Genomic DNA, 13752 nt, shown 5'->3' on the forward strand with positions numbered 1-13752 from the left:
TCTTCCTTCACTGGGGTCTTGGCCTTCTCTGGGGATTTCACCTCTGTTGGAGATTTGGCCTCTTCCTTCACTGGGGTCTTGGCCTTCTCTGGGGACTTGACCTCAGCTGGAGATTTTGCTTCTTCTTTCACTGGCGACTTTGCTTCTTCCTTCACTGGGGACTTGGCTTTCTCTGGGGACTTGACCTCAGCTGGAGACTTTGCTTCTTCCTTCACAGGTGTCTCGGCCTTCTCAGGAGACTTGACTTCAGCTGGCGATTTTGCTTCTTCTTTTAGAGGGGACTTGGCCTTCTCTGGGGATTTGACTTTGGCTGGAGATGGTGCCTCTTCCTTCACAGGGGACTTGGCCTTCTCTGGGGACTTGGCCTCAGCTGGTGATTTTGCTTCTTCCTTTGCAGGGGACTTGACCTCCTTCTCTGGGGATATAGCTTCTTCTGCTGGAGGAGATTTTGCTTCTTCTTCTCCCTTTTCTGCTTTCTCCTCTTCTCCCTCCTTGCCTTCCTCCTCTTTGGCCTCTTTTTCTTCTTCTTCAGTCACTTCTTCAGTCACTTGGACCTCCTCCATCTGTTCCTCCAAAATCACAGTTTCTTTCTCTGACTTTTCTACCACCTTGATCTTCTCTTCACTTTTGACCTTTATGTGGGTGGTTGTGGAGGGAACTTTGGGGAATACTTCAGGAAGGGACAAAGGACTTGGGCCAAAGCCAATCCGATATTCTTCTCCCTCCAGGAGTTTTCTACAGAAAAGATAACGAAAGACTTTACTATTAACTCATCGCAGATTCATCAGTTTGCGGGTCTTCCTAGGTTACCATGAAGGTCCATGGTGTCCAATGATATAGATGCTGGCCAAGGAACGAATGTGAATGATGGACACTTTGAGACTGGAGAACATCACTTAGCAAATAATCCCAGTGACCACCTAGAATCTGTAACCCAACGGGGTTACCCTTATTTAATGGAGTTAAAGTTATAAGTCATGAAATAAAACAACTTTTTTCCCCTGAAAAATGGCCCTCAAGAGAGTGCTCCTATATTAACAAAAGTTACATTTGTTGTTCCTCAATTGAAATGTGATTCAAGAGAATGCTGAGAGCCTAAGTAAAAATTCTACTTTTATAAATTTGGATTTAAGAGGTCTTAGAATGTTCCCATTTGAATTTCAAGGGTCTCCCATCACCTTATACTCTCATTATTTGGGTTTTAGGAATAGGATGGCGGCAGCAGTTTCTACGCTCGACTCTGTTACTCACTAGATGGGAGGCCTTGGCCAAGCCACTCAAACTCTTTAAGCCTCAGGTTCCTCACTGGTAAAAAAGGGTCATAAGAGACCTACCTCATAGGGTTGTTTAAATATGATAATGAATAAAAGAGACTTAGCAAACTGCCTGCCTAAGAGTAAGTATAGGAGTTACCACATAGACCAGTGCTTCCCAAATTTAGCAGCCAGGGATCTTCTTAAAATGCAGCTTCTGATTCAATAGGTCTGGGGTAGCACCTGAGATTCTGCCTTTCTAACAAACTCTCAGATGATGCTAATGCTGCTGGTTTATGGATCACACTTTGAAGAGCAAAACTAGAGCCAAGGGGTGAGAGCTGAAGGGTCACTGCTGAGCAACTCAGGCAGGTCCTTAGCAGGAAGTGGCTAAGTTAAGCTTAAATCAGGAGGTTTCATTTCTTGGGACTGGCTCTCTCCTGGCTACCATTTACAGTGGCAGCCCAGTGGTACTTGCGTTACCTAACTAGCTCATGAAATCTTCCCAACAACCCCATGATGCTGGTACTATTATTACTGCCCCCATTTTATTTCCCCAGGAAATAAATGCTCAGAGAGCCAAGAAACTCTAAGGGACGGAGTTATAAAGGGCCCCGACTACTCAGGTACCTCTTTTCCCTCCAAAGCAGGCCTCTGGCTGACTGAATCTGGGGAGACAGTGGGCAGTTTTAACCCTTTAAGTCACTGTCAAAATGAAAATAAGTGACTCTCAAGACTTTTGTCTCTAAGACACGCAGCTGCCTAGCTGGGGCTTGAAACCCAAGGCTTAGCTCCTTCTAAGAGCTCAGGGGCTGGTGCTACCACCCCGAAGGTCCCCTGGCCCACCTTACCTGTAAGCAGCAATCTCAATATCCAGAGCCATTTTGACATTGAGCAGGTCCTGGTACTCTCGGAGATGGGCTGCCATCTCCCACTTGGTGTTCCTCAGCTCAGTGTCCAGCTGCTGAATAGCTTCCTGGGAAGGAGAAGTCACACACATCAAGCACCAGCCAGAGCCTGGCCCTCAGCACCAGGGAAGATGGCACTGGTGGGGCAAACCCACAGCAGCCCTGCCCAGCCAGGGCTCGCCTGAGCCAACTCCCACTCTGTCAAAGATGCAGAGTTCTCATTTGTGGACAAAGAAATCACCAAGGGCAAAAGTCCTCATGTATATAATCTCAGCCTGGGGAAAGGTCTGGAATGAAACACACCAGATGCCAACAGTGGTTATCACTGGTTGGTGGGATGACGGGTGAATTTTTAGAGATCTCTTAAATGTTCCGTAACAAATTCAAGCTCTTTGGGAAAAAGAATTTTTCTTCCTTTGCTCCCCATTGTCCCAAAGTGCCTGCCAAATAGTTAAGGGTTCAGTGAACGTCTGTTGTTGGTGACTGTGACAACACACAAAAGTACATTAAACACAAGTTAAAACTTCTTCCCCCACCCCACCCCACCCATCCCACTGTAGCCACTGCTTAAAGTGAACCATTATGGGTGACTTTTTATTTTCTCTTTTTCCTAATTTTTCTACAGTCACTTTGTATTACTTGCGTAAGTTCTTTGAAAGTGACACTTTCTTTCAGCAGTTGCCTTTAATGGGGGACTCTGCCAAGGCCTTCCTCAAGCTATGCACTCACAGGTGCTACCCGTAAAAAACCAACCCATTGCCATGGAGTCGATTCCGACTCATAGTGATCCTATAGAACAGAGTAGAACTGCCCCATAGGGTTTCCAAGGAGTGGCTGGTGGATACAAACTACAGCTAGTTTCTTAACCACTGTGCCAGGAGGGCTCCAGGTGCTACAGTTACCATTTACTGAATGCCTACAGTGACCAAGATATAGCTAAACACTTTCTCACTCTTCATCTCATTTAAATTTTGAGTATCTCATTTAATCTTCATAGTTGTGCAAAGCAGTCTTTTTTTTTTTTTTTTTCACTGCAGAGAAGGAAACTGATTCAGAGAGGCAAATAACTTTCCTGAGGTCACATGGCTAGAAAGTACTGGTACCTTGGTAAGTCTGACTCCAAGGCCCATGCTCTTAACCACCACACCCCTGCCCAGAGAGGGGCAGTGACCAGTCTTGGGTCACCCAACCAGGTGAGGCAGTTTGGCTCTCTGCCCTATCCCTGCTTACTTGGTAGGATGCAATGTCAGCCTGATGTCGTTCCTCCAGCTCAGAGCGCTGCCTTTCCAGTGAGTCCTTGGTGCCTTTCAGTGCCTCCAGCTCTGTGGTCCTGGACTGCAGTTGACGTCGGTACTCAGTTATCTCCTCCTGTGCTGAGCGCATGGCATCTGTGTTCACCTTGGCTGCCTCCGACAGCCGGTCCAGCCTCACTAGGGGAAGAGGGGACAGGGCACAGGGTCAGACACACCTGGATTTGGATTCCAGTGCCTAGATCCAGAGGGTGACGAACATAGATTGAGGGTCCACTGCATGCCAGGCACCAGCCTGCATGCATAACTCACCACTTCCTATGTGACAGGCAACTGACTGCTGCCCAAGACCACCCAGCTAGTAAGTGGCAGAGCTGGATTCAAATCCAGTGTCTGTGGCTCTAAAGATGAGATTCTGCCTCCCCCAACTCAGGATCCATAAGCCCTGCAGGGCGGAGAATGCCCCTGTGTCTGCCTGGTCCAGCTCCTCAGCGCAAGGGCTGGCAGTGTCTGCGTCTAGATGTGATACCTGGCCACGGGGCTTAACTCTGAATTTGAGGACTGCGGCTGAATAAGTCAATGAGCCTGTGACCTCTGCAGGCATGAGGGGACCTCAAGCAATCGGGCCAGCATGTCACCACAGCCCCTTCCCTGCAAGTTTCTGCACAGGGCCCAAGGTCACTGCATGGCCAGGACCCTGTGTGCCCCGCCCCTCTGTCCCATCCTACACCTGGCTATGCATTCTTTAGTACAGGAGCTCCCCCCTCACCCCTGCCAGTAAGGGGCTCCTGGTCCCCAGAAGACCCTCTGGGACCAGTAGAACTCTGGAGATTGGTCTGTATCTCCTGAATCACCAGGCAGTGGTTAAGGGTCTGAGTCTTGGTGGGCAGGGGAGAGGGGTCAGCCACATGGTCAGAAGTCCTGTGTGAAGGACAAAGCCCAGGAGAACAGAGAGGTTTGCTCCTGGTGGAGCCTTGCTGCAGAGATGGGGGAGGGATGCCACTGCGGTGGGGTGGAAAAGAATGAGAAAAGGCATGCACTCCAACTCCAGTTTTTCTGGCTTCCCCAGCTAGTTCCCGCAAAGACTGAGACACCAGCCAGCTGGGTGAGGATTCTTACCCATTTTGGGTCACGGACCCGTTTGAAAATTGTTGTAGCCTGTGCACTCTACCCCCAGACAAATACACAAAGTTTTACTGACAGTTTGCAGAGGGATCATGGACCTCCCTGGATTAAGAAGCCCGGTTGATTTACCCCCCTCTTTTAACCCCCAAAGAAATGAAGGCCAGAGAGGGCAGTGTTGGTCAAGGTCACACTGCAACTGCTAGGCAAAGCTTGAGTGCAGCTGCAGCCTAGCGGACTCAGGGCAGCACGGAGCTGGGGGAAGAGTGGGCTTGGGAAGCTCCCAGTTTCCCTGAAGGGGAGATGGGACATTAAAGGGCATCTCAGTGATGGGCTGCAACTCGCTGTGATGATGCCCTTCACCTCCAAAAAGGATGTGCGAACGCCCCGCCCCTTCCATACCAAAACCAACCCGGTGGCAGGGTGGAGATGTTGAGCATTGGGACGTGCTTAGTAGGGGGTCAGGAGAATGGAGTCCCCCCACACACACACAGTGTGCAGGAAAGGGGGATGGGCAGCGTTGGGCAGTGAAGGCAAACTACTTTGAAGAGGGAAGAGTCCCTAGCATCTGCAGACCAGAAGCCCAGAGTCGCTCTGGAGCTGCAGGCAGGATCTTGATGGGGGGAAGCAGAGGGCGCCCAGAGTTGAAGGACAGATGTAAAGACTCCGGGGGAGCACCGCCAAAGGAGAACCAAGAGTTGGGTGGTGCCCACAAAAGACCCAGAGTGAAGCACAATATTTAGGTATTGGGCTTCAATATTTTGGCCTCTCCCCACTCCTGGTCCCCTCCCCTAGACAGGCATGCACTTTCCAGGGGAAACTGAGCAGCGCGCCCTCTCCGCGGAGCCCACGACCGCCCCCTCTGGCCCTGCCCCTTCCCGCATGCCTGCGCACCTCGGAACCACTCCTCGGACTGCAGCGTGCTCTGCACCGTATGGCCCTCGAGTTGCGCGCGGATCTCGCGCAGTGCCGACGTCACGTCGCACTTGAGGGCGTCGCGCGCTTCGGCCTGGGCCTGCGCCTGCGCGGCGCCGCAGCCTTGGATTTGGCGGAGCAGCTCGCCCACCTCCTCCTGGTGGTGGCGACGCAGGTAGCCGCACTCCTCCTGCAGCGCCTGCGCCTTCTTCTGCAGCTCGCCGCGCGCCGCCTCGGCATCCTGCGCGAAGCGCGCCAGTGCACGCGCCGCCGCCTCGGCTTCCTCGCGCTGTCGGGCCTCGTCGTCGAGACGCTGGCGCACGTGCGCGATGTCTTCGAGTAGGTGATCCTGCTCCAGACGCAACTGGCCGCGCGCCGCGCCCAGGCGCAGCACAGCGCCGCGCATCTCGCGCAACTCGCGCTCATAGAGCTCGCCCATGGCGGCGCGGCCCGCCTGTTGCTGCCGCAGGGCCGCCGCCTCGCCTTCCAGACTGCGGTTGTGCGCTTCGAGCTGCCGCACCTTGTCGATGTAGCCCGCGAAGCGGTCGTTCAGCACCTGCAGCTGCTCTTTCTCGCTGCGCGCCGCCACCACGCAGCCCTCTGGCCCATTGCTCAGGGTATCCAGCGAATCGGTGCTTGAGACGGCGGCCGCTCCGCGGAAGCGGCCGGGAGAGGCGGACACGGAGCTCGCGGATGTCCTCGCCCACGAGTGGAAGCCGCTGGACGAGCCGGCCGCGGAGCGCGCTCCGCCCGCGCCGCCCTTGCGGCCCAGCGCGTAGTACAAGCCGCCACCTCCGGGCAGCGGCGGGAACGGGGCGCCCAGCAGCGCGTCGGCGCCGCCGAAGCTCATCATGGCCGGGGCAGGTGCGGGCCGCGGGAGAAGCAGGCGGGCGAGCGGGGCCGGGGCGGACCGCACTGCGGCAGCTCCGGGACGCCGGCCCTTTTATAGCAGCCCCGGCCCGACTCGGCCCGGCCCCTCGGCAGTGGGGGAGGGGGCGGGCCCCGCCCTCTTCGCCACCTCCCCCGCCGCCGGGGCAGGCCGGCTCCGCCGCAGTGAGAGGGGCGGGGCAGGGGGACCCAAGAGTAAAGGGGAACTAAGGGAGTGGCAGAGGAGCCCCCTCCCCGAGGTCGGGTCAGGAGTCTGAAGACTCCTGGAGTGGACCTGCGCAGACCCCCGGGTGCGGTTAGGCAGACCCTGCAGCTGTGTCCGAATAGGGGAGGGGACCAGAACGGGAATAGGAGCAAGGTTGCCCTCGGTGCGAGCGATGGAAGATCCTGCAGTCAGTGGAAGAAGGGGACCCCTGTATGGGAGGGATCCAGGGTTTCCCTCATAGTTACAGGGGTCCCCAGGATAGGAAGTGCAGACACTATGTAGGAGACCCGGAATGGGGTGGGGGGCGGGGAGCAAGGCATCCCTGAATGGGGGATGGTGGACGGTACAGAGGATGGAGATGAGGACCTGTGGATGGAGGTACAGTGTTCCCCTAATTATTAATCAACCCTCAGGAGAGCACATGAGAAACTCTGCAGCCGGCTAGGGAATAGAGGAGGGGGACCTGGGCTTGGGGAGAGCGACAAGGCCACCCTGAATGGGGGTATGGGTGACACTGCAGAGGATGGAGAGAGGAGCCCCGCTCAGTGTTACCCAAACGGTCTAGAGTAGCCCCCAGGAGAGGGGGCGGGGAGACCTTGTAGCTGGTCCCAGCAAGGCGCAGTGAAGGGGTCGAGGGTCTTTTCCTAGGCGGGGGAACCTGGGCTCAATGTGAACGGCAGAGAACTCAGAGTGGGGGTGTTGCAGGGGACTGGACAGGAACTTAGGAGACCTGTACTTGGAAGGTCCTTGCTGAGCGCTGGCGCCTGTACAGGGCGGGGAGAGGTGACTGGTGTGCAAGAAGTCACTCAGGCCGAGGGGTCTGCATACAAGGCTCAGCTTTGCAGTTTGCCGGCTGATCTTGGACAAGTTGTGCCCCACCCCCCCTTGGTTTTTCCATCAGTACAATGAGGAAATCTTGCCCTGGGGGTCAGGCTGCAATTCTAGATCTCCAACTCCCCCAAGAGCTTCAGGTTGGGGGTGTCTGGCTGAAGTGTTGGGGGGAACCCAGGTACTGCCCATGGACAGCTAGGAAGTTCATCTCCCTTCCCCTCATCATCTGCTCAGCTTCCACCCCACAATAGACAAGTGGGTGCCTAAATAGGCATCCCTTCTGCCCTTCTATGATTGGCAGGATGCTTTTGGGGTACCAAAGCCCCTCAGCCCCGTTAGCCCTAATGGGGTCTGACCCCACGATTTGGAGGGGGAGCTGATACTGCCGGTATTATTTTGGCTCATGTTAAATGCCTTGGGAGTGGGGGCGGCACTGCAGCGATGCTTCAGCACTGGGGACAGCGCCTGCCACTTGTTGGGGAGGAAGGAGTTAACCTCTGCCTTTGCCTGGTGGGTGAGGGGAACTGCAGAACCGCTCCGGCTCGCAGGACCCCTGTGATATGCAGATGGGGAACTGAGGAGGGGTGAGTGCCAGGGACCTGTCCCCTTGACTTTCTGCTGTAGGGGTCCAGTCCCATTCCCTGTGAAGTTCTCCTACACACACTCCTGGCTGTTCGGCTTCTCCATTGGGAGCTGAAGGGACCCCTGGTGATGCCATAGTGCTGAGACCCCTTGGGACCAGTGTAGAACCCCTTCAGATCTGAGTCTCCCCCAGGCAGTTATCTCAACCTGCACTACACTCCCAGTTTACCCTGATTTTCTTTCTGTGGGATCCCCAGGACGGGGAAAGACCGACTCCTCCAGGAAACACCTGTACCAGTACCATTCCCTTTTGCCCTTCGCCTCATCCCCTGCCCTGGTTCTACGCAGACCCTCCGAGCTGGGGAAGTGCGGTGCTGTCCCTTTAACCACACTTTACTGGAAGGAGAGTGTGCTGGGGAGGAGAGTAGAGGGGGAAGGGACTTCCTGGTTTTCCTTGGAGCAGCAGAACATGATGAAGCATTTTTTCTTCCCATTTAAAGATCCAGTTATGCTGCAGTTTGCAGGGGGCAGAGGGGCTGGTTTGCGGGTGGTGCTGGGAGATTGGAGATTAGTGACCAGTCTGAGACTTCTGAGAATGGCATTTGGGGGGTGGCTTGGGCAGGGCCCCCTTGCCCTCACATGTCTCCCCGTTTACTTGTCATTCTGCTTGGAATTTCGCCATTAGAGCTTTGTTTCTTTGGGTCTTTTCAGAATGCAGATACATCTGCTGGGTGTGGGGAGGCCGAGGAGCAGCTAACAGCAAGGGCGGAAAGGTGGGAGGGGCCTGGGTAACAGAGGAGAGGGTCCAAAATGGATTCTTTTGAGACTAGGGGCCACAATCATCGAATCTTGGCTGCCTGTGCATTCCAAGAGCCCCAAGTATGACTTCTTTGACTGGAAAAATGGCATGGGGTTGGGATCCTGAGGTCAGTCTTCAAAGGGCCCTTCAGGCTCACCTCCAGGAAGCCATCCCTGGCTTCCATCACCTCCGCATTTAGTAAGTCATTCCCTCCTGCCTGTTGCCATGGTCCCCAGTGCTAACACCTAGCATCACACCACTCTGTTGTTGTTGGGTGAATAAATGAATGAGTGGATAAATAAATCTCATCAGTTCTCCAGCCAAATTTGTGATCTAGAAGGGACTAAGAATTATTCTGCCCTGAGTCCTTGGGGCTTGAATCACTTTCACCTTTCTCTCCACATTCTTTCCATTTGGAAAATGAGTAGAACAACATATTCATTCATTGAATCCATCTGTCATTTATTCATTCATCCATCAAATGTAGGCACACAGGCACATACTAGACACTGAAATTACAGAACTCTATAAACCCCCAAAATTGTCTCCCTGGGACAAGGATTTTCAAATCCTTCCCAAATCCCAGTCCAGCATTTCCCAAAGCACCTTCCTCAGGACTGATAGTAGATGTTCTTCCACAAGCAACAAGAGAAGAGGGAGTTTCATGGCCAGAGGAGTTAAACAGGGTTTTTCGATCCAATCTTCTCAGAGCCTGGAGTTGGTGGTGAGCATTGGGAATCATCCAGAAACGAGTGTGCTGAGTCCCAAACTTCCTTGACTATGGGCCTTCCTTTCCTCTGAGTGTCTCCCAGGACAAGGGTCCAGTGGCCACACTGGCTGACCTATTGCCCTGGCCATACGGAGCCACTCAGCATTGGGCCTCAGCCTCTGCCGTCCCTGGGCTGCCCTCTAGGGTCAGGTAGGCCCCAAGGCTGGCACTCTTCAGGAACGTGTCTGCAGGGTAAAGGGTAAAGCAGTAAAGTTCCCTGTGAATGTCGGTGAAGCATTGCTGTTACTCAGTTCATTCTGTCAGCGTCCACTGGATTAGGCCCTGTGTGAGCACTGGAGACTCAGAAGAATGAGACTCTAGTGAGGAAGAGTCCCTGAGAGAACTCAGCCATCAGTTTCTCTTTGGTACTCCCTAAGCCTGGTTCACTAGGTAAGGATCATTGTTGCTCTTTTATAGATGAGTAAACTGAGGCTAGAGTGAGGAAGTGGGTTGCCTGCATTGACTCAGTCACAGAGTAGAGGGGATCCCAGTGTCTCAGACCATCGAGGCCCAAGCAGGTGAGGACATATGGGGTGAGAGCTCCATTTCTCTTGTGGAGTAGAGGTCCAGATGGCCTGAAGGTGGAGGTATGGGAAGTCCCCAGAGAGGGAACAGGCAGCTTTCTGGATCAGAGGTTGGGGTCTGGCCTCTGACAGGTGGCCCAGCTGAGACTCTATGACTCATGACCCAGTGTCAGCACATCCTTTACCCGGGGGTCCATCTCCTGGCCCAGGCATCCCACATCACTGTGTCACCTCTACAGGGAACAGCATGTTACTGCTGTTTGGGGAGCATTTGCTAAACTCCTCATTCCCTTTTCCTGCTTTATTTTTCACCATAGAACTTGAACTTTTCTAACATAGTACTGAGTGTTTTACTTCTCTTGTCTCCTGCCACTAGAGCAAGCTCCAAAAGGGCAGGTATTTTTCTCTCTTTTATTCACTGCTGATTTCTCCAGCATTTGGACCAGTGACTGGCATGCAGTAGATGCTTAGCAGGTAGTTGAATGACTGCATGGCTCAGTCTGAAGGCTGGTGACTACTAGACAGTTCAGCACCTGCTATCTGGACAGTTCCAGGGTCTGGGAGCGCTTGGAGGGAGTTCACCTGCACAGTGACTGGGGAAGGTGGTTTAAACGAACCCATGGCCCCTCACCCCAGGCCAGGAGCCTCCCTGCTCCAGCCTGTGGTCATCTTTGTCTCGGTTCAAGCCCCGCCCAATCCATTGCCTGCAAGCTCACCCTACTCCTGGTATTCCCTTTTTATGTTCAGCAATTATTTTTATGTGTCTATGGAGCCCTAATCATTTCTCTCCATGCCTGTCTTCTGTTTCCCTTTAGTGTACGTCCCGCCCCACATTCTCCTCTCTCCTTCCCATGCCCCCCTTCCCCTCCTTTCCGTTCTCCTTTCCTTCTCCTTCTATCATGTCCCTCCCTCTTTTCCTCCAGTTTCTCCTGCCCTCCTTTCCCTTCCCTCCTCCCCTCTTCCTCCTCCCCTTCCTTGGAGGTGCCCTATTTTTTGCAGGGCTCAAATCAGATTTAAAGTAAAGGGGGCAGCCTTCCTATCCCTACTCCCTTTCTGCAAAACTATGTACAGTTTTGCATAAACCTTCCTTCTCCCTTCTCGTTATCCACCCACAGTCTTAACCACCAGGGGACCTTGCCTGCAGCTAATGAGAGCCTGTGGCAGGGCAGTCGCCCTGAGATTGCACTGGTGGGAGGCTGGGTTCTGTCGCAAAGGCCAGGAACTGGTGGCTGGATCCATCCTCCCTTCCAGTTCCAGTTGCAGGAAATTCTGGATGAATGGTTCTTGGGCTGTGGTTCTGGAGACGTGGGAGCAAGCTGGCTCACTCGTCATATCTAAGTGACTTTCTGCTAGTGATTGGGTGGGGCTTTCGAGCTGCAAGTGCTCTAGGGCTATAGAGCTGCCACTACTAGTGTTACTTAGAGCAAGAGACTAAGTAGCAAAAGGAATGAAAGCTCTCATCTAAGAAGGGGAGGAGATGCCTCTGCATTTATGCTCAGTCTCATCCCTGCAACCCTGTGAAGTAGATATTGTTACTGTCCCCACTGCATGATTTGGGAAGTGGAGACTCAGAGAGGTTGGGTAATTTGCTGTAGGTTTCACAGCTAGTAAGTGGTGGGAGCTGGGTTCAAACCCAAGTCTGTTGGGCTTTGCAGTGGGTATACTCAACTACAACGCTGTGCTGCCACCTCTCCGCTTCACAGTGGATTCCCACAGGACCACCGCTGTAGAACAGGAGCCAGCATTGTCCCTGTCTCATAATGGTTGGCTGGGGGCTTTCCTCTGGGGGTTCGTTCTGGCACCTTGGTAGAAGCAAGGAGGGTTGAGAATTGGCTCTGGGTTTTTTCCCAGGTTCTTGTGTTTGTCTATGGGGTCGCTATGAGTTGGAATCGACAACGGGTTTGGTTTTGGTTTATGTTTCTCTGGGTTGTCTGGGGAGGAAGGGGTCTTCCCAGGAAGTGGAGTCTGAAAGTAGAAGTGACTGCTGACTCAGCTTTCTGGACAACCCAGCTGAAGAGACAGATAAATAGAAAGGTGTCATGGAACGATGATTGATACTGACAGTGTAACTCTTGGGTCATCAGGAAAACAGTTTTGGCGATCTGTGTGTGCAACTGACCACATATATGCGTGATGTCTGCAACAGTTTTGCGAGGGGAGAGTGTCACCCCTTCTACAGAGGAGGACAGCCAGGTCAGGGAGGAAGTGACTTGCCAAGGTCACAGAGCAAGGCAGTGGAGGGGCTGCAGCTTACACCTAGCCTTGGGGGGCCCTGTGCTTCCCAGTATCCACATTGGCTCTCAGGGGAAAAAAAAAAGTTTCAGTGATGAGTCATCTCTTTATGCTGGAAGAAAAGGAGGTCCATAGTATGTTTTAGGAAGATTCCAGGCCAGAGAGTTTAAATTGGGGCATTAGGCTTTGAGAGGAGAGTGTCAGCTGCATAAAAGGTCATTTCCTGATGGTCGATGTTGGCAGATAAATGAGGCACTACTGGGCTTTAAATGAGGCCCCTGCATTTGGCTAAGATTATGGGTGATGGTTGCACAACATAATTAATGTAATTGATGTCACTAAATTGTACACTTGAAAAATGTTGAGTTGGTATATGTTGTGTTGTCTGTATATTTTTTACAACAGTGAAAAAAAAAGAGGCCCCTGGGCATGGGGACATGAAGCTCGCCCTGCTCCAGGGCAGCTGCACCCTGACTGTCCCTCCGCAGTCAGGCTGCTTGAGGACATACAGCACCTGGTAGCAGCCTGGCAGCACCCCCCAATGACAGCAGATGCCAGCATGGGGGAGACATGCCAGGAAAGTTTCTGAACCCTCTTCCTTGGCCCCAAGCCAGGTGTCTGCAGTGGACAGGAGACTGCAGCAGCCCAGGGCTGACCTGGAATGGGGACTCGACATGCATACCCCTAAAGGCTCTGCTGGGTGCCTGGACCACCTTTTGGCATCTGGGGAGGTTAGTGGTGGAGAAGGGAGGAGGCAGAGCTGACCTTGAGGTCTTTGCTGTCTGTTAAGGGGAGTTAAAGCCCTGGGTGTGCAATGGTTAAGCACTTGGCTGCTATCTGAAAAGTTGGCAGTTCAAACCCACCCAGCAGCTCCAGCCCAGAAAACCCTATGGGGCAGTTCTACTCTGTCACATACGGTCACTGTGAGTCAGAATTGACTCGACGGCACTCAACAACAGAGTGTAGACAACATGTTCTTCAGTAAAAATAAAATAATTCTGCTTCAGAAGCTCCCGGGATGCTGGTCGTCAATGCATATTCCCGGCCCTACCAATACCCCCTGAGCTAGAATCTCTAGGGGGCGAGGAGGCTGGGGATGTGCATTCTGAACCAGTGTCCCCGAGTGGCAGAACTGCATCCAGACCTGGCCTCAACCAACATTCTGGTCTCACTAATTGAGCTCCTGCTGTTAAGTTTTTACGTGTGCTGTCTCCTTAAATGCCACATTAACTCTTAAGGAGCTTTACAGGTCAGCAAACTGAGGGCAAGAGGTTAAATCACTTGCCATGCACAGAACCAGGATTCAAAACGTCACAGTCTGGTTCTAGAACGCGCCACCCCCGCCCATCTCCTACCTTTGCTCATGACTGGCCCTTTCCCTGGGATGCCTTCCTCATCCTCCATGGTGCCTGTGCCCAGCTTATTACATAAGGCATGTCCCGGGACCTAGGGGATGACTGGTGCTGGTGCTTTC

At 53.3% G+C, this 13752-nt stretch overlaps 1 protein-coding gene across 1 annotated transcript in view; it reads right to left on the bottom strand.

Annotated features, from left to right (window-relative positions):
- NEFH (neurofilament heavy chain) overlaps positions 1-6301 on the bottom strand; it is a 7495-nt gene extending 1194 nt beyond the window's left edge. Inside the window, 5 exon segments of the mRNA XM_023741770.1 lie at positions 1-2; positions 5-735; positions 2105-2229; positions 3392-3591; positions 5428-6301. The exon segment at positions 1-2 is cut by the window's left edge and continues 1194 nt beyond it. Of these exon segments, the coding sequence (XP_023597538.1) occupies positions 1-2; positions 5-735; positions 2105-2229; positions 3392-3591; positions 5428-6301 (1932 nt within the window).
- Between the last annotated feature and the right edge of the window lie 7451 nt (positions 6302-13752).

This window comes from Trichechus manatus, unplaced genomic scaffold, assembly GCF_000243295.1.
Source record: "Trichechus manatus latirostris isolate Lorelei unplaced genomic scaffold, TriManLat1.0 scaffold00190, whole genome shotgun sequence".
Classification (NCBI taxonomy): Eukaryota; Metazoa; Chordata; class Mammalia; order Sirenia; family Trichechidae; genus Trichechus; species Trichechus manatus.